Raw genomic sequence first — 26,490 nt, 5'->3', positions numbered from 1 at the left:
CTCTCTCATCCTGCAACCCCAGCGCGGGCCAGACTGGGGCAAGTTACACCTCTCAGCCACTGCCACCCGTGGCGTGTTTGCACCCCGTCCACACCTCGGCCGAGTTTGGCCCCGCGCCCCCCCGGAGGCTGGGAAAGCGGGGAGCCCGGCCGGGCCAGGTTCTCTCCACCGCAGTGTCCTCTGCAGCCGCCGCCGCCTGGAGGGGGCCGGGGCCCGGCTCCCTCGCATTGCCCGGCAGCGCCCCCTGGCGGCCCTGGCCCGGTCTGTGTCAGCCGGCGGCCGGGAAGGGAAGGGAAGCGAAGCGGGCGGCCGGGCCGCCATCGCCATGTCGTTCTGCGCCTTCTTCGGCGGGGAGACGTTCCGGAGCCACTTCGAGCCCGGTAGGGGGTGGCTGCCGCCCGGCCTGAGCCCCGGGCCGGCTGGGGGCGCGGCCCAGAGGGGCCGGGCCGGGCTCCCCTGGCCCTAGGGGCGGCTATAGGGCCGGCCTCCCTCTCTCCCCATAGGGGCTGCTATAGGGGCCGGGCTCCCCTGTCCATAGGGGCCGAGCCTCTCTCCATGGGGTGGCCATCGGCCAGGGGGGCTGGGGGGCAGCAGGAGCCCCTTTGCCAGCCCCTGCGGGTAACACACGGGCTGTGCTCAGCTGTGCCGGGGGCCCCCAGTGCCCGGCTGGGCGCGTGGAACCCCAGCTGGTCCCGCTGTGCACGGCGCTGCACCCCGATTGCCTTTCGGGCTCCCGGCGCCCTGGCTGCGCGGTGTCGCGCTGAACCAGACCCGCCCCAGCCCAGCCGGCTCAGGCGATAGAAGGAGCGGGGCCCCCTCTTGCTGGCCAAACCAGACTGGAGATAGGGTCAGCGGGAGGTGGGTCTGGACCTCCAAGGGTGCCGGTATGTGTGTGTGAGAGAGAGAGGATTCAGAACTGTGTGTCATAGGCCCTATACGGCGTGTAGCTAAATGGGATTCTCTTTAGCGCACATGGCAGGGGAATGCGGTTTCGCAGCCGGAGGCGCTGAGATTTTAGGGACATAATGGCCACTGGAGAGTGAGGGCAGCTGGCAGCAGGTTTGGCTGAGCTGTGTAGGGGGCCTCTTCGTGTAGCCCTGCCGGACGGAGTACAAGGTTAGCAGGGCTGTATTGTGAGCTGTCCTTTGGGGTGATGGTCTCTGACCTCGAGCGCCGCCTGGGCAGCCGGATCCCGGCGTTGTGGGTGCAGCGCGCCAGCGCCTGAATTTGCACGGTGAGCAGCCCCAGGACGTTAACCCGTCGTTTCTCCGGTCCCTCTCCCCAGGCATTTACGTCTGTTCCAAATGCAGTTACGGGCTGTTCTCCAGCAGAGCGAAATACCAGCACTCGTCTCCCTGGCCGGCTTTCACTGAAACCATTCACGCCGACAGCGTGGCCAAGTATGAAGAACGGCCGGGCGCCTTGAAGGTGCTGGTTAAAACCTTGTGGAGCATAAAGCAGAGGCTTAGCAGCTTTTCCCTGACCCTTCTCTGTTAACAGGGCAGCGCCTGCCCTGCTGCACGCTATCTGAATAGCAGCAGACAGGGAGCACCCCGGGGTGGCCCCCGATTCATTCATTTTTCTCCCTTGCATCTTCTAGGTGTCCTGTGGCAAGTGCGGCAATGGGCTGGGCCATGAGTTCCTCAACGACGGGCCAAAGAGGGGGCAGTCCCGCTTCTGAATATTCAGTAGCTCGCTGAAGTTCATCTCTAAAGGTGAGGGCTGCCCCCAGACGGTCACTGTGGCTGGGATCTGCCTGGTTTGGTTAACGACTCCAGTGATTCCCAGGATTTGAGCAAGGGCGTCTTTCGTCAGCAGTGATTTGTCTAGCATCTGGGTTTGGTGTCTCAATATCCAAGGATCAGGGTTAAGATCTCCCCCCACTTCCCAAACGCAGCTGGGGCATTGAGAGTACCCCTTGAAGCACTCCTGATCTGGGCCTGCCTCCTGGCAGGGGGGAGGTGCCTTTATTTGTTTCCCTCTTTTGTTAGCGAGACAGCCATCGTCCGGGATCGTGGCCATTGTGAAGATCATGGCAGAAAGCACCAAGGGTGCCTGATTGCCGAATACTAGGAAATGTTCTTCCCTAGGGCCCTCTGGTTGGATCAGAGGGAGCAGGAGCAGGCACCAGGCTAACAAAGTAACGTGGCTGGAGCTGTGTTGGTAAACTCCCCTGGGTTTGGTCTCGCTGAGTTTAGGGTTGATGATGCTTCATGTTCAGTTAGCAGGTAGCTGGATTTTATTTGGTCTTTGGCGACGGGCTCAGATAAACTGAGAAGCAGCCCAGAGTCTTAAATAAACCTTCCAGGCCTTTAGATTTGTTAAATGAATAAATAAATCAGTGCTCCTTTGAACTTCCTGGGGCCAGACGCAGGGAGTGTTGGAGAGGATCCCTTCCAGCGAGCTTTCCAGACCAGTGCTCCGGATCCCAAAGGGTGAGATGGTTTGGAGAAAGCAGCCGAACATTTTGAGATTGATCCTTGTAAAGGAAGGAAGGGAAACGTGAGTCCACATAAATGTGGCTGAGAGTTAGCTAGTGCAAGCTGGCGTGCACACTGCGTGGAAGAAGGCAAGGACATGTGGTGTGGGTTTTAACCAGGCTGTAACTTTATTAGTCAAGTTACAGCCAAGGTTCCCGTTGGGGGGCAGGCCAGCGCAGTCATTCTCATCCCATTGATCCATTGCCAATTCTTGGGTGCTCCCACCACAGGAAGAGCCAACCATCACACTAGGAGAGTCCATGGGCGCCTCCACTTGCTCGCTAGTGTACCTTCCCTCTTTGGGGGTTGAGCAGGAGGGTCCTTGACTCCCACCCAGTACCACTGTCATGTACATTGGAGAGGTAGTCCCTCCAGGGTAATGCCCTGTCCCCTGATTCAGATTTCCCCCCAGGGAGTTAGATGTGACGCCCCCATTTCGTCAAGAGATGCCCCTGGGAGGTCCACTATGTTCCCTTTTCGGACCTGGAGCCTAAATCAGCATGTTCCTGCACTGGGCACCTGCCAACAATTGCGACAACTAAACGAGGCTGGAAACCTCATGGGGCCCCCTCTCTTATCGAGAGATCCACCACAACATACCCCTCGCTTGGCTCGGGGTCGTCTTAGCTAGGTAACTCCTCCCATCTCTCTGCCCCCTTCGAAAGTGTCTTACAAACATTAATGTTTGTAAGTTCTACCAAAGCCTTATTAGACAGGTAAAGATCGCCCCCATTTTACAGATGTGGGAACTGAGATACAGAGACGCTGAGGGCTTGATCCTGTGGCCATGGGAATTCTGCAGAGCAAGGACCGAGGTGCTGAGGGACTTGCCCAAGGTCACCGAGAGTATAAGAGCAGAGCCAGAATTAGAACCAAAGCTTGCGGCATCTAGTCCAGCCCTCTAGTCACCAGGCCCTGAAACTTGTGAAATAGTAACTGTGTTCATCACAACTTCCTGTGTGTAACTGGCGGGGGGAAGGATTCCAGAGAGGTGGTGTCGAAATGCTGACTCGTTGATTTTGTTTCCCCCTCTCTCAGACAAAGTGGAGCAGGAGCTGAAGGAGAAGTAGGCGGGCTGTGGACTCCCTCGCTGCTTATAGTGGACTCTTACAAACTACCCCTGGTTTCCTGTGATAACGGTTTGGGATCAGGGGCCCGTGTGCTCCGAATGAGAACCTAGCGAAGGAAAGAGACTCCAGGCTTCTGCAACACAAATACCTCCCATCGGAGATCTCTACTGAGTTCTGGGTGTTGGTTTGTAGGCTGGGAACAGGAGGCTGGGGGAGCAGAAGGGAAATGGGACACTGACCTCTGATTGCCTTAGCTCTCTCAGGTGGGTTATCTCTTCCTTATAGCGAATGCTGCACAGAACATGTGACAACTTCTGCTTGGAACCATCTGGTTGCAAACTTGTACCTAGTGAATGTGGGGAAGCAAATGCTGCAATTCCTTCTCATCCATCGGATGCTACTCCCATGTCCCAAAAATCCTAGCCTTGGTCCAGGACCAGCTATTGAATTCCTTCTCTTCTGTCCATTATAAGTAGCGTGCCTGGGGGGTGAAATCCTGGCCCTATTGATGCCAGTAGGAGTTTTGCCATTGTCTTCAAAGGAGCCAACATTTCACCCTTTATTTCCAGAACGAAATACAGAGATGTTGGGTGGAGATTCTGATTTCTCATGCCCACATAAATCCAGAGTCACTCCATTGAAATCAGTAGGGAGTAACACTGGATTTAACTGAGATTCGAATCTGGCCCCATTCTCATGTGCTATTTTCTGGTCTGGGATCATGGTATGAATTGCCCTAGATAAACCCTTCCAGGTGGTTAGGGTAAGGATGTTTGTATGATCCCACCAGATAATGCTTTGGGTCTTTTAATCAGTTTTGCACAGAGTAGAAATAATTTTATTAGTAGATTTTATTTGATTTCATTGTGCATTGGGCCTGATTCTAATCTCATTTTACGCTGCTTTTATTACTGTGTAACTCCATGGTCATTAGCAGCGTTATTCCTGATTTACACCAGTGTAAGGGAGCTCAGAACTGGGCCCTTTCAGCAGCAACTTGCGTAACTCAGGCTTTGGAAACCACGTGTGTGAATTACCTCTTGATACTAAAGGGCTATTACATTGATTTCCCCTTGAATCAGCACCTCATCCTTCCCCTTCGCCACACTGCCCACCTCCGTTCCCTCGGGGTGGAATGCGTGTTTCTTTGATGAGTCCACAGTATAAATGCACGAGGGGCTTGCTTTCTCTTCCTTGATTCTCTTCTGTTGTCTCCTTGGAGGGGCTCCGTTCTGCGCTCAGTTATGTTAGTGTAACCCCTGAGTAACTGCATTGGTGCCAGTGGATTTATGTCACGATCCTGCTGTCACTGAAGTGGGCAGCAACATTTCCACTGGCTTCGGCAGTGTAGGGTCCCCGCTGCCCGTAAGCGAGCTGAGAATCTGCTCCCCGGCTGGGCTGATCCAGCTCCAAGTCCAATCTTGAACATGCATACATGACTGTAGAGCGATGGGGAACCTTCCCTTTAACCACTGCAGCCCTCTTATGGCCCAAAGATCAGCAGTGCACAATATTCGGATGATCTACAGCGCATTGGGGAGCTGGTTCCGTCCCCAGTGGGCCAAGCAATAAAGCACGCTGATGGCAGTATTATGGTTCATCTGCACTCAGGGGCACTTTACAAGCTTTTCTCTGCGTGTGTTTTGCCTGCTCCGGGGAGGTGAGAGGGACACAGTACAGCTTAGCACTGGGGGTTTGCTGCTGCTTTTGTACCTGCCTCTGTAATGTCGACCTGATAATAAAATCATTGATTCATTGTCCCGGAGCAAAAACTTGCTTTATGAAGCATTCCCGATGGTGACCCCTGTGGGGACAAACCACAGTTTTCCTCTTCTGTTTTCGATCACTGCTGTACCGAATGGAAGGATTAGCAGGGAGAAAACAGATTTATTATTAGTTTTCTCTGAGTGCCCAAAAGTGCGCTGGACACTTCACAGTCATAGAACGCTGTCTTAAACCGTACCCTCTTTGGGTTGGAGACCCTGTCTTTGCATTTGTACAGCGCCTTGCACAAACCCTGCTGCTGCTAAGAGCTACTGGAGTACAAATAGCAAGTTTTGCATTGCCATCCATTACCATAGTATCTGGGCCTCTTCCACCAAAAATCGATAGTGAAATCACTACTGGATTTCATGGAGACTCCGGCACGCCTTCCCTTTTGGGGTGGAAGCCCTGAGTGGGAGAGTGTTTCTATTTTTGATGTTTTTAAAAAGGATTGTATTAATTTATTTTGTTCAGGTTTATTTGTTTCACGGCCATTTTTGTATTTGCGGTTGGCTGGGGTTGATTGGGAAGAAGGGAGTGTCAGAGCCGTGTCATTCTAACAGGGGAAGGGCCTTGTGGAAGAAATCTCACCGAGCCCATTGCAAGATTGTAGCCCCAAAGTCACACTCTTTATCAGGAGAAATCTGCTTCTGAATGGGTTGATTTATTCTGACAAGCTCAGGTACCACGTCTCCTGTGGACTGTCATGGAGCTTCCATCTGGCCGACTCGCTGGGAAAGGACAACGTGCACAGACACACACACTGTGAATGCTTTCATTTGTAAGTCAGTTACATTGAGTTTTGTACCGGGATGCACGCTTGATTGTTTTACACTGGGTCTGACACAGGTGTCATTTGCTGCACAGCATTTCTCATCGCTCGCCTCCGTTGCTGTGTCTAGGCAGCTCCCTTTGACAGCTCTCTCCAGTGTAGTGAAAATTAAGAGTTAATCTGGAATGTGCCTGACTTCAGAGTCCATGCCTCTGCTAGGGTGAAATCTGCCTTCTGGAAAGGTAGGGAGCCAGTGGAACTGTCCTGCCTTTGGACAGGGGTGGCGCACCCTCTCTTGGTTTCCCTGATGCACAGCTCTGACTCCAGCCACTACCAAATATTGCTGCTTCTGCTCTGACTGCACATGGACGAGACACTGCTCCAGTTCCAGCTCAGTTACACTGGTGGCTAATCAGATTTCTGGATTAGGTTCAAACTGCTCCTCAGCTGATTAAAACTTTGATCCAAGCTTTTCCTCTGATCCGGTCACCTCTAAGCACCGGGGGAGGTCATCGTCTGCAGGCCTGCTTGTAACTCCAGGAGCTAACCCCCACTGCGAGTCCAGGGCTATGTCTGCTGCTTGCATTTAGCACTGCTCCGGAACAGCCTGTGTGGAAATGGCCTAGACACCCTTCCCCTTCCTGCAGCAGAGCTGATAACTCACCTTTGGATTTGGGTCCTTTTCGTGCAGTGCTGAATTGCCGTGCACCTCACAGGGCCTTGAGAGGGCCGGCAGGAGGTGAGTGATGTTGCCGACATGGGTTGTCCCACTGAACCAGATGTTCAGGCTCAGCTGGAGAAGACCAAAGGGGACAGTGAGGATGGAAGCTGGGCAGGGCCCGGACATAGGAGGAGACGTAGGTGGGGCAAAGCCATGGAAAGCTTTGGAGACGAGGAGAAGCTTGAGTGTGCTAGGGAGGTGGGGTGAGAGCTGTTGTGCTAACTCAGACATAGGAGGAGACGTAGGTGGGGCAAAGCCATGGAAAGCTTTGGAGACGAGGAGAAGCTTGAGTGTGCTAGGGAGGTGGGGTGAGAGCTGTTGTGCTAACTCAGCTCAGTGCCTCTCTGGGAAGGGCTGGCTGACCTCTTGGGGTCTCGTTTTCATCCTTTCTCACTGTCCTAGCAGGCTGAAATGAAGGCAGAATTGGATTTGTCTTATTGATGTTTTAATATAGAATAGTGCGCTCTGATCACAGATTTTCTATCACTCAAACTTCAAGCTCCTATTTTCTTTGTAACACCCTCCCTGCCGAGAATTCTCCTTCCCTTCACTCTAGCGCAGACCCCTTTGTCCCTGGAGTTTGTTAGTTTAAAAGGAAAAGATCTCAGTACTTCAGCCTCCTATAGCTGTATGAGGGAGAGAGATTTTACTTGGATTGTCAAGTCTTTGGAATAGGGACCATCTTTTCAATATATATTTGTACAGCACCTAGCACAATAGGGCCCTGGTCTGTGACTGGACCTCCTGGGTGCTCTCTCAATCCAAATAACCATAATAATTGATGATGACGTCTTTTGGAAATGCCTGGAATATTCCAGTCGGTGTAATGTTGACTTGCACCACCCAGAACAGACACGAGGGGGTGCAGTTGCTATTCCAGATTTCTCCTTTGCCCAAAGACACATGGAGATGTTGTAAGTTTTTCCCACTGGTGCCCTCAGCAGAACGAATTAACTTATCAGGAGCATCCGATGTAAAGTGACATCACTTGTGAGCAGTAAAAAAAAAAAAGGAAACCAGAACAATTAGCTGAGAACAAAGGCTGTAGGCGGCCGGAGTCGATTCAGTAATTAGAAGCGGTGCCTTCCTCCCATTTCGAAGGGACGGAGGCTGTGACGTGCAGCCCACCTGGCAGTGGGTTTACACTGCGGACGTGTTGTACCGAGGAGGGGGATGCAGCCCGGCAAATGTGCGCGGGGTGCTGCTGCTTCTTAGTGTGTGCGCAACGTGCTCCAGGGGGCAGGTGACCAGGGTTCATCACCGAATTCGATCCGCTGGTTGGATCACTAGCTTCCCCAGCATGGGCCGGGTGCTGATGGCGAGTGCAACGTGAACGCGGCTCCATGCCCCCCATGGTCTGCTTACAGAACACAGCGTAACATATGCCCTTCCCCAGAGAGCTTCCACACTCCACTGCTGCATAGGGAGCTACGGGGCCGGGGCCAGGAGCGGGGAGAGCAGCATCGCAAGGATTCATGGAATTGGAGGCTTTTAAGGGGCAAATCCTGCCTGTCCCATAATACGACGTCAGTGTCAGATAGGCCTTGTGCAGGGTGGGTTCCAGTCTGGGTGTCTAGAGCGGAGCAAAGCACAATGCAGGACTGTGCTCTGCAGGAGTCTGAGCAGGGCCGCGTGGAAAAGTGCAGGTTTGGAGACGGGACTGCCTGGTGCCTCTATCCGTGCCCATGCACATCCATGGCCCGAATTCTCCAGGACCCCTGGGGGTGGAGCTTGCCCTTCCTAAGCGCCTTCTGCCCCATCCTTCTCCCGAAGCTGCCAGTTCAGAGTCCACCCCTTGAGCACCGCTGCATGTGGTGGGGCTGTCTGGAGTGAGCCCCTTGTCCCAGTCACAAGGACAGCCCCTCTCTGGGTTGGACCCCTTGAGCCCTTTTACGGGGTGTGAGGTGGGTGTGCTTCTGTGCGACTGTGAGCGGACACGCCAGGGGAGTGCAGATGAGGGTCCATGTGGGCTGAGCCCTCTGCCCTGGGCAGTAAAAACTCCCAGGCCCATTCAGGAATGGTGCTAAAAAGGGGGCAGGTCGTGGGCAGAGAAGGGGCATGGCTGAGCAGACGTGGACGTAAGCATGAGCTTCATCCTTCCAATGAGCTGCCTCACCTCCCTCTCTGATCATGTTTGGCAATGCTGGCGTAGCTCTTTATACACCTGCAGATCTTTCCCTCTCTGGAAGTTGCTTTGGGCATCCCTCCGTGTGTCCCTGGAGATGGTCGCTGGGTTGGGGGAACAGCTTCTTCCACAGCCGCACGTGGAATTGCCGCCAATTCCCCAGTGTGTTCCCACCCTTCTGTCTCCATCCCCTGCCGTGCTGTCGTCGGCTTCTGGGGGGCTGATGAGCTTTCAGTGCTTCCTTCACTTCCCCCTGCAGCAAGATGGATGGTGCAGTGATGCAGACAAACCACAGGCTAAAGTCTGTCTCTTTCCATATCGGTTTCAGCCCTAACACAGCTCAGGCTATTGAGAAGGAATGCCGTTTCCCTGGGGGATAGCAACAGTTAGTGTAAAAGCCAGCGTGCCGTCCTGGAAGCCTGTGTGGCTGGACCATGCCTTCTTGCAAAGGAAAAAATGACGCCAGCATTTCTCTCTTCCTTTTGTGTTACAATTCCATTTTTAGAACGATACAGAAAATGATCTTTCCAAGGGGTTTCTTTGTTTTGCTGTCAGCGCACTAAGAACGCCTCCCCTTTCCTTGTCTCTGGATCCCATCTCACAGTCTGGGATGAGGAGGTCTGCATGCAATGACGCTTTGGAGCCGATCACCATGGTTCTTAATCAGCACTCCCAACCAGAGTTGCTTTGGGGCCATGAACTGGGTTAACGCCAGATGAATCTCCTAAGGTTTGGAAGCGTAGCCGCTTTTCCTGAGCCTCTTGGGTGGGCAGAGCTGGGTTGGAGATTAGGTGGGAAGGCAGCGTCCAGCATTTGTTCCTGCTTGTGACCCAGGAATGCAGTTAAAAATGCACAGCTTGGAAGAGAGAGTAGGGCTTTTTGAACCCCCATGTAAGATCAGGTTGGATGCGGGGTTTGGATGAAGATTCAGCAGAGAGGATGGTTCTCAGGCCCGTTCACTCCTGCCTGAGCTCAGAAGAAGACACGCTGTAGTGACCTGAGCACAGGACTGGGAGACAGGAACTCCTTAGTGCTGACACTACTCCAGTGACCCTGTCAGGGTGTGTCTACATAGCAAACCCCCCCTCCCCTCTAGCAGCGAGTCTGTGCAGATACCTTTAGCCCTGCAGCACTGGCCCCTGCAAGCCTGAGTCAGTTGATCAAGGCTCTGGGTTTTTTGCTGGTTTTTTTGTTTTTTAGCTGAGTGGATGGACCCGCAGTGTCTGTTTCCTTTGATCTACCCATCACCCAGGCAGTGCGGTGAGGCTGAATTCGTTCATTTTGCATTTTGACGATGATGGGCCAAACCCTCCACTGGTGTCAATTTGAGTTGCTCCATTGAAGTTAATGGAGATATGCCAGTTAACACCAGCTGAGGATCTGAATCCAAACCCCAAAGTGTCACCTCAGTGTTAAATAGTATTATTAGGCTGCACCCTTTAACAAAGCGCTGTATCCTTATGGCCTAAAATCACCTTTATTTTAGAGTAAGGGAAATGAGCAGCAAGAAGAAAGAACATAAGTAAAGTCCCCGTCAGAGAGAGTCTAGTGTGTGTTTCCTCCGTAACAGGCTGCCTTTGAACTGAAAACAAAATGGCAGCTACCTCCATTCCCATTTACATTACAATAGCACCTTCTCCTATGATGGGGTGAGCACCCCATGCTAGAACTGCAGGGGTTAAGATGGCCAGGTAGGCCAATTAACTGCCTAGGCTGCAGCTGGAGGAGGAGCCAGGGAGTAGGGATTATTTAGAGATGAGGCTTAGATGGACAGGACCTGTATAACGCCCGGGAGTTGAAAGCAGAAAGGGGCTTCAGGGAAGTAGCCTACAGTTGCTCTGGGGTGGAGGGAGTAGTGTGGCTGGCAAACCCAGAGAGAGGGGCGAGCCAGAGAGGTGGGAAAGGTTCAGGGGGAAGCAGCAAGAGATAGGACGGTGCAGACCTCGGCTGCTGAAGAGAGGGGCCTCTGAACTGGAACCCGGCGTGGAGGGCTGGCCTGGGTTCCCCTATCAGCCCTGGGCAAGTGGCACAGACCAGGCCCTGGAGAGCGGCCGGCCTGAGACAATTTGCCCCAAAAGACTTTGATACCCCGGAAGGGGAGGCCCACGGTGACCTGGCCGGAGGGCCAAGTCACACAGTGGAAGCTGCAGCTCCTGGAGCGAGAGGGGCTACCGGGGTGAGAGAGGACGACGGATGGAGAGACCGCCCGAGGAGTGCGCAGCACCTGGAAGGAGCTAAGCCCCAGAGCGGCCCGGGGAAGGTGCCCCTAGCAGTGAGTAGACCCTGAGACGGGCCCCCAGTGTGGTAGATGATGTACACACATATAGTCAGAGAGTCCCTGCCCCGAAGAGCTTACACTCTAACGAGACGGAGTGGGAGGGGAAACAGGACGTGACAGGAACAGAACCCAGCTCTCCTGACAACCAGTCCAGTCCCTAGTCACTGGATTAGATAGCCTGTTACCTCTTTACTTCCAGCAAATGGCTCTTTGAACTTGACAGCCACTGCAGGCAGAAAACCAAATCCGAACAGGCAGTGCCGGTTCTAGGGTCCCATTATTGGGGGAAGCAAGTGGGTGTTTTGGGACCCCTGAATGTCGCTCTTTGAAGAACACATCACCTTCCAGGAGTCCAGGGGCTAGTTGGACCCCTGGAAAATCTTGTATTTGAAGAGTTTTTAAAACTGAAGTTTGACTGCTGTAGTAGTATTTTGCTGGGACTTATAATTTCCATAGAGGATGAGGAGTCTCCAATCTGCTGCTGTTCCACTGCTTAACGTTAGTAACTTGGTGCATATTTTGGCCTTTCTGACAATAACTTGTGGCTCTTTGAAGATTGCTGGGCGCGGGGGGAGGAGATTTGTCGGCCTGGTAATAGGTGCCTAGCTCCATGCAGCCTAACATAATTATCCACTCTGTATGATTCAGAACTGAGAAGAGGATACGTGTTCTCCCCTCCCCACACACCCAACCTCCCCAGAGCACACCCAGAAGGAACTCACCTTATTGAGTCCAAGAACCTAGCAAGATTCCAGACGAGACTGGACATTTCTATGGCTAACAAGACTATCCAGTTACAATAGTTCATGCTGACCAAACGTTTTGGAATTGATACCAGCCCTCATATTTCAGGGCTTCAGCTGCCCTTTAACTATGAGGGTACATCTAGATGGCAAAGAAAAGTCTGTGGCACCGAGTCTCAGAGCCCAGGTCGATTGACTCAGGTTCGTGGGGCTAAAAATAGCCATGTAGACGTTGCTGCTTGGGATGGAGCCCGGGCCCTGAGGCTCTCCCCCACTTGCCTGGCTGCAGAACCCAGGCTCCAGCCTGGGCCACACCATCTGCACTGCTATTTTTAGCTCTTTAGTGGGAACCCAAGTCAATGACCTGGGACTTGAGACGCCGCACCGCAGGTCTTTTATTGCAGTGTAGACATGCTCTTAGCGACGAGGATGAGACCTAATGTAGCGTGAAGATTATTCCATAGCTGCTGGTGCTGGTTTTTTACACCTTCCTCTTAGCATCTGGCACTGGGCACTGTCAGAGACAGGACACTGGACTAGATGGACCTGGGGTCTGATCCCGTCTGGGAATTCCTGGGTTCCCTGATTTATGCCTGCGCTTGTGGTAAGTCTGGCAACATTTTACACACGTGACTGTGCCCCTAAAAGTTTGGACAATCCGGTCCTAAAGGTTCACTGAGCCGTTCATGGTCCGAGATCTCTGCAGCCCTGTCTGGGATTCACGTTTGCTCGAGAGCATTCCTGTTTTCTGCTGTAACCTTTCCCAATGCTTGTTCTGCAACGTGCCCTATTGCTGCTTATCGCTGCCTGTGGTGGGCTGTGATGAGGCTGGAGTTCATCTGCCCCCCGCCCTCCATCACGAAACCCTTGTGCTGTTATTGAACTAATGACAATTCTGACTTAATAAGGCTATTTTGCTTAGTTGAGCAAAGGAGTGAGTTTAACGAGATAAAGGGCTCTGAGAACAAAAATTGAATTATGCTACCAGGCCTATGTAAACTTCGCTACTTGTTTAAAAAATCATTCATTTCCTTCCCAGTAACCTCAGGCTGACCTGGGTTTCCTGCCCCCCCCCTTTTGCACAACACAGAGTGGACATATCTCTTTGACCTCCATAGAAATGGCTAGCGTGAAAAGTGGAAATGTCAGAGAGGAAGAGAGATCGACCCTTTCTTAATAATACAAAAAATAGAAAAACCCCTATAGAAATTACATTATGTAAAAATATGACCTGCCGACGTTAGGAAGTTCTAATTATTGTTATTCTTTTAGGCAAGTTAATTGGGATAAAGCAGCAGCTGGACCCAGGATTACACCGGGCACAGTAGCTAATATAGATCTATATACACACATATTTGCCATAAATCCTTACTGTTTGAATACACAGGGCCGGATCCGCAGTTAGTATAAAACTGATTTGCACCAGCTGTGAAGCTGGGCCAGAGACACCCCTTGCAGCTTCTGCGCCGTCAGAGAAACGGATAATGAGCCAGATAGACCTTGTGCCTGACCCAGTCTGGCAATTCCCAGCTTCCTTTCTCCCCACCAGTGCTTAAAGTGGTCTGAAAAATGTGTGTGGTGGGGGGGCGGGGTCTATCCTAATCTGGGCGCAGCAGTTTTGGTAAGACTGCTTAAGGCATGCTCCTCAGTGACCAGCTTGATTTTTTGGAGGTTTTTTTTTTTTGGCTGGGTCTGCGACCCCGGCCAGCCCTGCACTTTAAACACTGACTCCCACCTCGTTTCTGCCCTTATGTCAAAAGTTTTTTCTAACATCAGCTCGTGACCTCCCCACCCCCCACTGAGATTTCAGAGGCAGGTCCTTAGTTGTGTTACCAGATAGGAGAGAAGGTATAAAAGCCAGCCCTGAAATCTCAGGCGGTATTTTTACCTCTCAGCAGTTGTCTGACCTGGAGATGCTGCCTGCTGTGTGAAGGAGCAGGAGAATGAGGCAGATAGAAAACAGCTGGCTCCACATCGGCACCTCTGGTGACACACCAGGCGCTGAAGTGTGGCTTGGGATCATTAACCCCTTCTGGAAGGGGAAGTCCAAATCCTACGATATGCCAGATCTTGAACCCAGGCCTGGGAGTCCCCAGATAGCGGCCACATCCTGGCCTCCACCCGATGGCTACTGAAAGTGGCTGGGCTAAGAAGCTAGTAGGGCCGTCATCCCAGGCAACGCACCACCCACAGGAGCTCTGATTAGAGGATCACCCGGCTCCACCGACTGCTTCAGCTCTGTTATTTAAACCAGGAGGAAGAGCAAGGTGGGTTCCTGTGGTGGCTGTGTTGGACGCTGCTTGTGCTTGTCTCCCGCACCCAACCCTGTTCCTGGTTCCTGCTCTGCTCCTGGCTTCTGCCTTACCCCCGCATTCGCTCCTGTTCCCACCGTGCTCCTGCTCCGTGCTGGATCCTGACCTCTCCTCTTGTCCTTACGTCTCGCTTCCAATCCTCAGCGACCAGTCCTGGCTCTGACCCCGGCCTCCAACTTCTGGCCCTGACTCCGGCTTGAGCCCTGGCTCTGGTAACCGGCAGTTGACTCTGGTGCTGGCTCGTGGCTTCGTTCTCCCGTCTGGATGCCTGCTCCACCACTAGACCTGACTCCTGCTCTGACTACCAGACCAGACCGCCTACCTCCTGGTCCATAACAAAAGCTGGGATCGGGGACAAAGCCAACGTAACGTCTCAGTGCCTGTATAGGCACGATGAGAAGAAATGTCTTGTGTTTCTTTCCTGGGTTGATGAGTTCTCCAGTCACCACTGGTCGTTTCTTCCCAGGATGTTTAGGGTTAGCCATCTGCATGCTGGGTCAGCTGATTTGGGTTTGCAAGTTGTCAGACTTTGGCCAGCTTTGGCCATGCCACAGGTCTTTTATTGCAGGGTAGACTGCCCTGAGAGAATAACAATGGGCTTGTCTTCACGGCTCTCTTCACAGCTATCTCAAGTTAGTACATGCAAGTTATTCCACTTGAAAGCGGAGTGGGTGACCACACTGACACAGCACGCAGGAGCTGCACTGCATGGCCGGCTTCGCAGTTGATGAGTTGTAACATGAGCTGCTGCGCGCGTGCCTTTCCCCCCTACGTTATTAGCTCCAGACAGCGGCACTTGAGCTTCAACCTCCCCTTGAGGCTACGTCTACACTGCCACAAAACAACCATCCAACCTGGCGGTGAGTCTCAGAGTCCAAGTCTGTAGAAGACCCGTGCTCTGAGATCGCTGCTGCGGGGTTTTTTCTTTTTTCTTTGCAGTGTAGATGTCCTCCGACAGACTAGCTGGCTTGAACTTCACGCACCGCTTAACTCAAGCTAGAGATTTTTGCGTGTGGCTGGGCGTCGGGGTGAGGAGCAACTTTCGAGTTACAGCTTGAGCGAACAATGCAGTGAAGACAAGTCCAGGACTGAGTCAAATGCTGGGCCTGGTTACACTGGGCTCCACTCCATTGACTTCCAGTGCATTAGAGATGAGCAGATTCTTTATAGGCAATCGTTTGTGTCCAGATTTGACTCTTTGGAACCAGCCCCAGGGATTTTGATTGTTTATAAATGTGTCCATTGGACAAATGTTTCATGCGAACACGTTCCAGCCTATTGGCTCCGGCTGTTTGCGTCAAGAATCCACTGATGTTAATTGTGCTGTGATTGGTCACATTTCTGCTCACTGACTGGAGGTCGTGGGTTTGAATCTCGCTCCATCTCCCAGTGCAAGGCCGCCGCCAGATCACCCAGCTGCAAAATGGGGACCTGATCCATCCAGTCAGAGCAGCCAGAAGCTGCTCACCTTGTTCCCTTGTGTACCATAGGCTATGAAACTTTGTGCCTTAACCGTATGTTCTGTAACTGTGTTGGGCCCAGCATACGGGAGAGACAAGGTGGGAGAAGTAATATCTCTAATTGGAGCAACTTCTGTTGGGGACACGCTTTCAACTTCTGTTGGAGACACGCTTTCAAGCACCAGGAGGTTTTGGGTGCGTCTGACCTCTCATTTGGATCTTCCACTAAAGGCACAACGTCAAAGGTGACAATTCCAACAGACTTGATCTTACAGCTGTGGATGTCTAAAGTTTCCTCAAGTTTCCCCTTCTTGCAAAGAGCACAGAGGCCTGCCCGTTCATTAACATCTGCAGATTGTCAGCAGGAGAGTTACATCAAATGAGCCTCAGACACTTGGTCTTTCAAGTCGCTGGCTTTGCGTGGCTGTGTGACGAGGCGGTAACTTGGAAAACGGGGCCAGATGTTAAAGTCGTCCATACGAGGAGAGTCACGTACAACTGCCCACGGTTGGTGCAGCTGTTCCATTCTCCAGGGATAAGGTCCCTAGGTAGCGGGCTGTTCCAAGACGACGGCAGAGATTCTGCAGTATCAGGGGTGCCCCTGCCGTCTCATCTGGTCAGAGTTACAGATCCTGGGTGACGCCGATTTACACCAGCTGCGGGGCTGGCACAGAGACTTTGCAGCCATTGGTTGTCTAAGGAGAGACAATTTCAGTTTAACTCCTAACTTCTGGCCCTCGGATCTGCAGGTTGTTCTGCCCTGGAGCTGACAGAACAAGGGCAGATTCATCGACCCAGGTCCCACCAGGGGCCAGGGAGGAGAATTTTGTCCTGTGTGTTCTGTTTAAAAGCTGGGCCTGCTCCAGAACACCTGCTGCTGTCGAGGGTGCTGGCCTCCTCCCAGGCCTAGATCCAGACAGTATAAGTTCATCTAACAGGCTGTGAGAATGCCCTGTGCGTAGGACTGCGGGTGCACTCTGCATTTTGTTTAGAGCTGGTGCAAGGGGCTGCATTGGATGGAAATCAGATGGAACATTGGCAGAGCAGCAAAGGCTCCCCCGCGTTGCCCCATCTCTGCCTCGGGCGGCACCAGCGATGTCAGGGAAGCTCAGTCTCCCGGGCCCTGGGCTCCTCTGCTGAGACCGCCCACGAGAGGGAGTTCTCTGAGTGCCAGCTGCGGTGGGGGCTTTTGTGATGGGGGCCCCGTGGTCAAAAGGAGCTGGGCTGAACTCCCGTGTGCATTACTAAATCAGGCCGTCACAGGCATAGGTCTGTCTGAAGTCCCGGTGTAACCCACTGGTTGGTGTGTGTCCTGCCCTCCCCTCTGTGCCTGATCTACAGGGGAGATGAGTCCGGTACAGCTACGGAGCCTGGCTTTTTAGGCCACGTCCCTGCTGTCAGCTCAGTAAAGTTCCCGGTTCAGTCCCCAGCGTCGACCAAAATGGCGGCCGTCACAGTGGCCTGGTGCCAGACACGCCAGTGGAAACCCAGGGTGACCGCCAGGGAGGTTGGTAGGTTTATACTGGGGAAACTGAGATTAGAATCCATCCTTGGAGCCCCCTCAGCCTCCCAGCTCCCCTCTGCAGTGAGTCCCATATCACTGACACGGCTCTGCAGCCCGACCGCGTAGTCCCACTGCTGGTGAGCTGGCTTCAATGGGGCCATGTAGTGGGAAGGAGAAGTCAGGGGGCAGCAGTATTCCTGCCCAGTCGCCTGGACCTCCTCCAGGGCAGCTCACGCTCCAGGGGGAGCTTCACCGCTCTTTACCAAGGTGTGGTCTGCGCTCGCTGTGATGTCACCTCAGCTTCGTCGCCTGGAGAGGGCTGCATTAAACGCTGCTCTCGCCTCCCCCTCCGTGGAGCGCCTCGCACAAGAGACAGCTCTGCCCTCGCTTAGTCTTTGGATGCTCCTGGCTCGCCCTTTGACCGTGGGCTCAGAGAGATGGGTGGAAGATAAGAGAGTTCTTTTTATCCCATCTGTCTTGGGCCAGACACTCTCCGGCCATCTATTAGCTATGTAAGAAACAACCCACCTAGAATTTAAAAATTCTGCTTCTTGAGAATTAAGCTGATGTGTTGCTAAGATATATATCCCCGTTCCTTTCACGTTGGCGGTGCCTTCCTTGTTCCCCATGTAGAGTGGAATTTCATGCATCTCCACAATTCGGAAGCTGGCGGATCAACCCTGCCTTCCCATTTTATAAAACTGGTTCTATGCACTTTACGTAATCTAATTCTCAGGCTTTTAGAATCATTGTGTTTAAAAAGAATTGCTTTAATTACGTCTTGGGCTGTGACAATACAGAACGGGGCAGTAGCTGTTTTTTTGTCAATTGCATAAAATAAAATTAGATTGAAAAAATCTTTCTGATTTTACTGACACGCAGGAAAGAATGGTAATTAGATGAAAGCCGTTTTCTTATCAGAACCCCTATTCCCAATCCTGCTGAGAGCACACCTGTCAATAGAGAAAATCCAACAGCATCTGGAAAAAATTAAAGGCTTATTTCACTTCACTCTGATAATAACTTCATCTATCTTTATTCCAGGCTGTATCACTCCCAGCAGAATTCATGCACCTAATGGGAATGGATAAGTGACCCATTTCACTGAGTTAGCTTAATCCAAGCGAATCTCTCAAAGCCACGAGGTGTTGACATTTGTTTTCAGTTTGTGGTGTGTGTTAATTAGGGAGATAATGATGGGAAACATTCACAGCTAGTCTGAGCTTGCTGGAAAAATGTTTAGCCCAAGGAAAATTTAAATCATTTTTTTCCAGGCTGCTGAGATCCAACTTTTGAAGCAATTAGCGAGGGTTTATGGGTTAATCAGTCATATTTACACACTCACTTTGGGATCTTACCTTGTGCTTCCAGATGCATCTCTTTCTGAATAATATTCTTCATTTTGTTGTATACAAATATATGCCCCTTTGGAACACTCCCTTCCCCCCACCCCTGTGCTGTCTCCATGTGAAGCAACGGATTTCATTCTGAATATTATACCAGATTTTATTTCACTTAAGTGGCTCCAGCATCAGCTGATCAAGATTTGCACACTCCCCTTTCTTTTTTGTGATCACCCCTCCTCGCTCTTTGTTGGTTTGCACTGGTGATGTTGGCCCTGGTTGCTTGTAGCCATCCCTACTCTGATTCCAGCCATTGATCGTTTGCCCTTGTAGAAAGCTCAACAAGAAATGCTGCAATGTGCCCTACTGGAGCCTATTCCACTTTCAAGCAGGGGGCAGCTCCCCCCCCAGTGCAAATAGCAGGTTTTCTTGACTATAGTAGGGGTTTGCACAGGGCCAGCTGCTTTGGTTGGTCGTTGGTTGTTGGAATCAAGGACAAATTCCCAAAGTAGTCAAGGCCATAGACCGTGGGAATGCATTGCAGATGAATTTATGATGAATTATTCACAAACGGATCCCCATTTTCTGCAAATGGATTTGTTAATCTGCCAAATGGTGTAAACAGGATGAGGGCAAAGAGCGACTTTGCGCACCCTCTTCTGATGAGCCCTGCAATATGACAGCCTGCCGCAGTGTGGCCCTATATGTATTTTTCTTTCCCACCAGCTGTTTTCGTAGTACAAATGACGGTGTTGGGGTGTCTGCCCCCTACTGGCACTGAAGGGTTCAAAAGCAGCCTAGGGAGGCTGTGCAGGAAGCAGCCAATCTGAGAGAGGCTGCAAAGAGCAGCCAATCAGGGCCCTGCAGGCCCATATAAAAAGAGCTACCGGGCCAGAGGCAGTCAGTTGCTGCAGGGAGCCCAAGGGAGAGGACTGAATTCCTAGAGGCTGCAGGAGGGTAGCTGCTAGCAGGGACCAGGAGAGCTAGAGAAAGAGCTCCAGGATGGCTGCTGGGACTTGCAGGTTCAAGGCCCTGAGAAGAGGGTGAAGAAGGTGCTGGGGCTACAGGGAAGTGGCCCAAGGAATTGGAAGCAGCACTGGTGAGAAGTTAAGGAGAGGCAGTGAGGCTGCTAGCTCCAGGGTCCCTGGGCCAGGACCCGGAGCAGTGGGTGGGCCCGGGTCCCCCCACTCACCATCGGGGAAGTGGCTAGACTCTAGAACTGAGATACCCCTCTCCCCCGGAGGGGGGAACACACGGACAATGACACGGCTGGAGGGCCGAGCCACGAAGAGAACGCTGCGGTTCCCGACGTCTGCGAGATGGATGACAGGCGAACTGTGGGGAAAGAGGGATGGTGCGCAGGCCACGGACGTGGGCATTGACCTGAAGCTAATCCCCAGAGGACTAGCAGGAGGTGCCAGTCCGGCGGTGAGTAGTGCGCCCTGTGACACTATGTCCCTGGAGAGTGACTGTGTGTGTAATTAGGCAATTCAAAAAAGAATTTGAAGAGCAACTTGCAAAAGACACAAAAAGCAGCAGCAATTTTTTTGAAGTACATCAGAAGCAAGAAGGCTGCCAAACCGTCAGTGAGGCCACTGGACGCTCAAGCTGCTAAAGGAGCAGTCAAGGAAGACAAGGCCGTTGTAGAGAAGCTAAATGAATTCTTTGCATCGGTCTTCACTGCAGAGGAGGTGAGGGAGATTCCCACACTTGAGCCATTCTTTTGAGGTGACCAATCTGAGAAATTGTCCCAGACTGAAGTGTCAATAGAGGAGGTTTTGGAACAAATCAATACATTAAACAGTAAAAAGTCACCAGGACCCGGTGGTATTCACTCAAGAGTTCTAAAGGAACTCAAATATGAAATTGCAGAACTACTAACTATGGTATGTAACCTACCACTTAAATCAACCTCTATACCAGATGATTGGAGGGTAGCTAATATAATACTGATTTTTAAAAAAGACTCCAGAGACGATCCTGGCAGTTGCAGGCTGGTAAGCCGAACTTCATTGCCTATAAGTCTGTAAAATCATGAATGATGTGGAGAAAGTGAATGAGGAAGTGTTATTTACCCCTTCACATAACACAAGAACCAGGGTCACCTGATGAAATGAATAGGCAGCAGCTTTAAAATAAACAAAAGGAAGTACTTATTCACACAATGCACAGTCAACCTGTGGAACTCCTTGCCAGGGGATGTTGTGAAGCCCAGAAGTATAAGTGGGTTCTTAAAAGAATTAGATAAGTTCATGGAGGACAGGTTCATCAATGGACTGGTACCTGAGCTAGCTAGAGTAAAGCTTTTATTAGCTAAGATGGTCAGGGATGAAGCTCCATCCTTTGGGTATCCTTGAACCTCTGACTGCCAGATGCTGGGACTAGACGGCAGGGGATGAATCACTCAAAAAATTGTCCTGTTCTGTTCATTCCCTGGTACCGGCCATTATTAGAAGACAAGATACGGGGCTAGATGCACCATTGGTCTGACCCAGTATGGCCGTTCCCACATTCTTCTACAAATGGAAGCTCCCTGAGGTGTGAGGAAGGTGCGTGCTCAGCAACACTTCCGTCACTGTACTAGCAGAACTAGGTGAAAGCTAGCTCAGGTATGTTCACGTTAGTTGCAGTCAACCCCGTGATTGCAGGGTAGACATGCCCGTAGGCTCGTAGTGCCCAAGTCACGTTTGAAAGTGGGATTTAGGCTTGTAAGGCACGCAGGGCCAGATGTCAGGAGTCCACTGGGCGTCAGGCACCGAAATACCTTTAAAAATGTGACTCGTAGGCCATTTGTAAATTTTACTCTCTCTCTTGCTTGAAAACGGTGCAGGGAAATTTCCGTGATTGTGCTTCTGAGCTGTGCATAATTGACACAAGCAGAATTGTCTGATAAAAGAAGATTCTTCCCTGCAAACCCCTGAATCCACGAAGCCGGGAAGCATCACTCACTGCCACCTCCCCGAGCTTCCTATCGCTGCCAGCGGAGGGGATGCTTCCTGGGAAATCCTGCGAAGGAACTCTGGTGGAATTTTCAGGTACTCTCCCAGGGTTTTTCCAAGGGAACTGGCTATTTGGATTAGGATGCCAAGTCCTTCCTCTGTGAATACCTTGGGCAGGTATTGTCATGTTATGTTTCCTTTATGGCACCATTGAAATCACACAAAATATATTACAAATAGGGTCTTTTGTTGTGCGACCAAGTTTTGGAGGTTGGATTTGTTAACTACACCATTTTGCGTAAACATCTGGTCTATTTGGTGTGCGTCTGCCTAAGATTCATTGAAGTTCAGTTGAGCAACATTTTGCATAATGTGGTGAGCATCTGCAGTTATTGTCTTGAGGTGATGGGGCTCAGAGCCGAAATGTGCTTATCTGCATACATAAATAATGCGGGGAGCTCAGAGCAATGTGCTTTCTTGCCTCTTCAGGAGGGAGCTCCTCACCAGCTATTATGGATGAGTCCTGACTTGAAAAGCTCCATGTCCTTTGTGCTGTCAGGGAGGTACTTTTCTTTCTGTTGAACTTCATAGGAGCCCTCTTTTAAGTAATACACTTTACTGTCTACAGTAATGATTTGTTGCTTGTAAAACCACCGTGATTAACTATGGTTTAGCCTCCTAGTTTCATGTCTTATCATGTTTCATCTCCCACAAAAGACATTTACAGTCTATTTTCAACTTCAAAGCGAATGCTTTTTGCGTGAGTATTAAGGAAGGCAAATATTTAAACAGAACCTGTATGGCATTAGCCTCTCTTGATGTTCCCTGCTGAGTGAGGATTGATGTCTGCCTTAAAAGGCAAGTTTTTCCTATTGTTTTATCATCAGTGATTAATATTTGATGTTCCCAGTGTTATATATTTGCTGGTTGGCACAGGGCTATCCTGACAGCGCTCTCTTCATGTCTTACACGTCTAGCCTTTATGCAATCCAATATAGGAAGTGTGACTCTTGGCAGGGTCCCCTTATCTTATTGGAGCCGCATGCCCAAGTTTTTTGAATTAAGCTCATCTGGATGGTATTAGGAGTGGTGCCATGTTTTTCTTCAGCACTAGTATCTATCTGCTGTCATTGGTTTTGACGCTTCATGGCATACTTGCTATGAAGACACAAATCTGCTGTGATCGCATGTTTTCGTTTAGTCTTTTCGCAACCCTTGTCTTTGATGGTGATTATTAGCCAGGCCGTTCAATAATGTCATGACAAAGTCTGGCACGGATGGAGCACCTTCCATCCTGAAGAGACCTTTTCAGACTTAGGGATACACCTTTAGCTAGGGTAAATCAGCAAACCTACATGCACTTCCAGGGAACTGTGCCAATTTGCCCCTACTCAGGACCAACACTACGTGATAAAGGGTTAGGGTTGTAGGTAGGTTCTATTTTTATAGATAGAAGTAGGATTTTATTATTAAAGGCAGGGGTCTTAATTCCGCTACCATTTATACCAGTTTTACACCAATGTAATACTTCCGGCTTAAGTGGAGTCACTTCTGATTTACACCCTTCCGAATCAGGTCCTCGCTGGAAGATTCTGAGGAACTATATTAGGACAATCCTCCTCGCAGCTAAGATCATGAGCAGACCCTTTCAGTGCGAGGGGGTCGCTTTATAATGGTGGGGAGCGGAGAACATGGATGGCCGTCCGAGGACGTTATGACTTTCACAACCCTGCTAGAGATAGGAATCGACCTATGAAGATAGAAATGGCCTCCACCAGAAGCTGTGGTTCCCTGCAGTGTGTGATCCTGAACTCTGTCCCATCCCTTTTCCTTGGAGAGTCTGTTCCACCGTCTAATAGAGCTCACTCTTAGGAGATATTCCCCCTATATTCGTCCTTAATTTCCCTCTCTTAGTATCATTTTATTACTCCCAGTAGGACTCCCACTTAAAGCTCCTTAAACACTAGGGTTTGATCCTGCACTCATTGGGATCAAGGGGAAAATGCCCATTGGCTGCAGAGAGGATCACAGGCTTCTCCAGGTGTTTTCACCCTTCAAGCACTTCCCTCCATGGCCACGTTCACGCTCCTCCCACGTCCCGTTTGATGATGACTGTTGTAATGAAGTTGCTGTGGGGTTGTTGTTGCGTTGTCTATAGAGTTTTCAAGGCCAGGAAGGAGCATTCTGATCATATAGGTCTGATCTCTGACATAGCCCCGCTCATAGAATTTCACTCAGGGACTTGTAGGAGACGAAAGACCCAATGACAGGCTAACAGAAAGAAAGGGTCTGGGGATGACAGGGGTGGGTACAAGGAGATAGTTATAGCCCTTGTGATTCCTGCAGAGACCCAGAAATAGAAGCTATTTGTCTTCTGAAGCGGCTTCAGCTAAGTCAAAAGAAAGACATTTGTATTCCAGGATAAGTGTGTCCCCAAGGGAACTGTTGCAGAAGAACTTATTCTGCATTAGCTATTCCAGTCAATTTCCTTGTGTAGACAAGCCCTAACTTGATAAAGAGATTTTCTTGTGACCACTTCCTCCCCCCACCATTCATAACCAGTTGGCTCCACCCCTTCCATTCATGAACACCTGGCTCCACCTCTAAACCAATTCATGGTCATGTGGACCACGTCCCCACTGGCCATTGAATAAATCTCTTAGTAGTTGCTTTTGTGGAAAAATGATATTAGGAAAGCACCAAATATATTTTTGGCTTCTTTCAATGCAATTTATCAGCTGAAAAGGAGGAGGAGGGGCCAGTCCCATATGACCAGCCAGTGAGCCATGGAGCACTCTGAAGAACAGTTTCTCTAAAGCGTCCGGTTCACGCCCTCTTCTTTCCCCACCTACACTGGGACCTGGTGCTGCTGGGCATTTGAAAGCCACGGAAATACTGCTCCAGGGGCAGGTGGAACTAGATGGTCGTTGTTATTACATTACCCACGTTTGGTGCAGCAGGGTGGATTTAGTTTGGTTAATCGACACCTCTTGGTATTCAAAAAGCTCCCTGTTGGAACCATCGGCTGGAGCATTACAGCAGGAGGAAAATGGCTTTCTCCAACCCCAGCAGTGGCGTACCGAAGGGGGGGCCACACCTCTGGGTGCTGGCCTGCGGGGGAGCGCCAGCCTGGCCCTTCATGACACACGGGACGGGGGATGCCAGCACCTCCAGCGCCGTCTGCACGTTGTGAAGGGCCAGCCCGGCTCCCCCTCCACTCCAGGCCGGGGGGTGAAGCTGCCCCGTCTGAGCCAGCACTGGGCTGTGGGGCTGGAGTTGTGGGTAATTGTGGGGTGCTTCACGACGGGCAGGGGGCACAAGAGGCTGAGGGGCAGCTGATGCAGGATTATTCCCTGTAATGAATTCACCAGTGCTTTGCCCAACCAACCAATGGAGCTCGGACCCCTCCCACTGGGAGATTATTGTACAGTAGCTCTCACTTCTAGGAGAATTTTCCCTTCCGCGTGCTTCATCTTAAATTTTTCCTCAGTTTCATTCCATTTCTGGATCACATCCTCCATGTTCACACTCATTAAATACACACCACCTTCTGTCTTGGATGATTGTACTGGAATCTCTTTGAGCAACCCCACATCGTAAAATCTCAGGCCGATATTTAGCAAATCAGAATATAGCACGTCCTTAAATTAAGAACTTTCAACCCTATCCACAGCTCGATCCCCTTGAGAAGGAGGAAAAAACGGCTTTTTTCCATTGGACTTCCAAGCATTAACATTTACACAGTCACTGCTCTTTCTTAAAACACAATCAAGCTGAAAAAGTCATCAAACTTCAAATTTCCAGGTCAAACTTGTCAATGCCGGATGAAAATAGCCCAGAAACAAATCTTTTTTGCTTTGAACATGATGACATGCTGGTATAGATTTGTCTGAATGCAAAACATATTAGACCATGAACTACAAGGACTGGGCTCTGCTTATTATCTAGTTTAGATTTAATATAATTCAATTAAAATGAGTAGTAAATATACCTCGCTTTAATTTAGACAGAGGAGTTAGCATGGCTCGAGCCTTTAATTTCGGGAGTAGAAATGCTGCAGGCAACCAGCCAAGAATCTCTTGAAACCTTCATGTTTGCCAGGGTTCCCCTGATCTTACCCTAGATGCTCGGCATGCAGCTATGCGTCAGACCACCCCCTAGTCAAGTTGTCCAGTGCCCTGAGTCACGATATGCTTGTCTTAAAAATTAAGCAGGCCATTTATTGAAGTGGCTTAGTGGAGGGTTCTGCAAAAACTTTGTGTATATGATGCCATTATTAGAATGGAATATAAAATAGGGATTGGAAAGACACCAGAACGGAATAAATGGATACAGTGCATTTAAAAGGAAAAAGATCAGTCAATGAGAGAACCTGGATATATCTGTGGCTTGAAGATTCTACTACATTATAAAGAGATTTATTTTTTTTAAAGTTTGCCTCTTTTCTGAATCAGACACAGATATCTACATCACTATAGACAGAGAGATCTAATTTTCCCTTTGACACATTGAAATGGTGTTGGGCCCAGAGCTTTAAAGGTATTTAGGTGAAATCAATGGGAATTAGGTGATTTTGGTGTTTTATTGTCATAGTTGGACTCACCAGCAATACTGCTACTTATCTGGCAACTTAACTGAAGCACCTCGTCTTTTCTTTATCCTCCTGCGCTCTCAGGAGCATAGGGTATCCACCAGTTTCTGCCATTTATTTCGGTCTTTTTGTGCTATTCTGTTCAGGTTTCTGAGTGTCACATTGATGGATTGATGGATTTCTTTCTCCATGTTCTGCATAACTTGTGTCTCTATGTTGCCTACTTTTGCTCTTTCCAGGTGGTGTCCATATGATCACTTGCTGTGGAGGTCGTGTTGGTGGCATTCTTAATGCATGTCCTAAACATGTTCTTTGTCATCTTCTTGCCATATTTGATGCTTTAGTTTGGTTTGCTTTACTTAGAATTTCTGATGTTGCCAGAAACTCT

General features: G+C 50.5%; 1 protein-coding gene across 1 annotated transcript; it reads left to right on the top strand.

Annotated features, from left to right (window-relative positions):
* Positions 1 to 284: 284 nt before the first annotated feature.
* On the top strand, positions 285 to 5,310 carry MSRB1 (methionine sulfoxide reductase B1). Its single transcript, XM_067534263.1, has 4 exons — positions 285 to 380; positions 1,286 to 1,428; positions 1,601 to 1,715; positions 3,519 to 5,310. Exons 1-4 carry the CDS (start codon positions 326 to 328, stop codon positions 3,548 to 3,550), a joined length of 345 nt encoding a protein of 114 aa, XP_067390364.1. The 5' UTR covers positions 285 to 325; the 3' UTR covers positions 3,551 to 5,310.
* The last annotated feature ends 21,180 nt before the right edge of the window (positions 5,311 to 26,490 follow it).

This window comes from Emydura macquarii, unplaced genomic scaffold (assembly GCF_026122565.2).
Source record: "Emydura macquarii macquarii isolate MOO-44397 ecotype Brisbane River unplaced genomic scaffold, CSIRO-AGI_Emac_v2 contig_3390, whole genome shotgun sequence".
Classification (NCBI taxonomy): Eukaryota; Metazoa; Chordata; order Testudines; family Chelidae; genus Emydura; species Emydura macquarii.
Note: the sequence above shows the minus strand (reverse complement) of the source record. Positions and strands in the feature narration are given on the sequence as shown.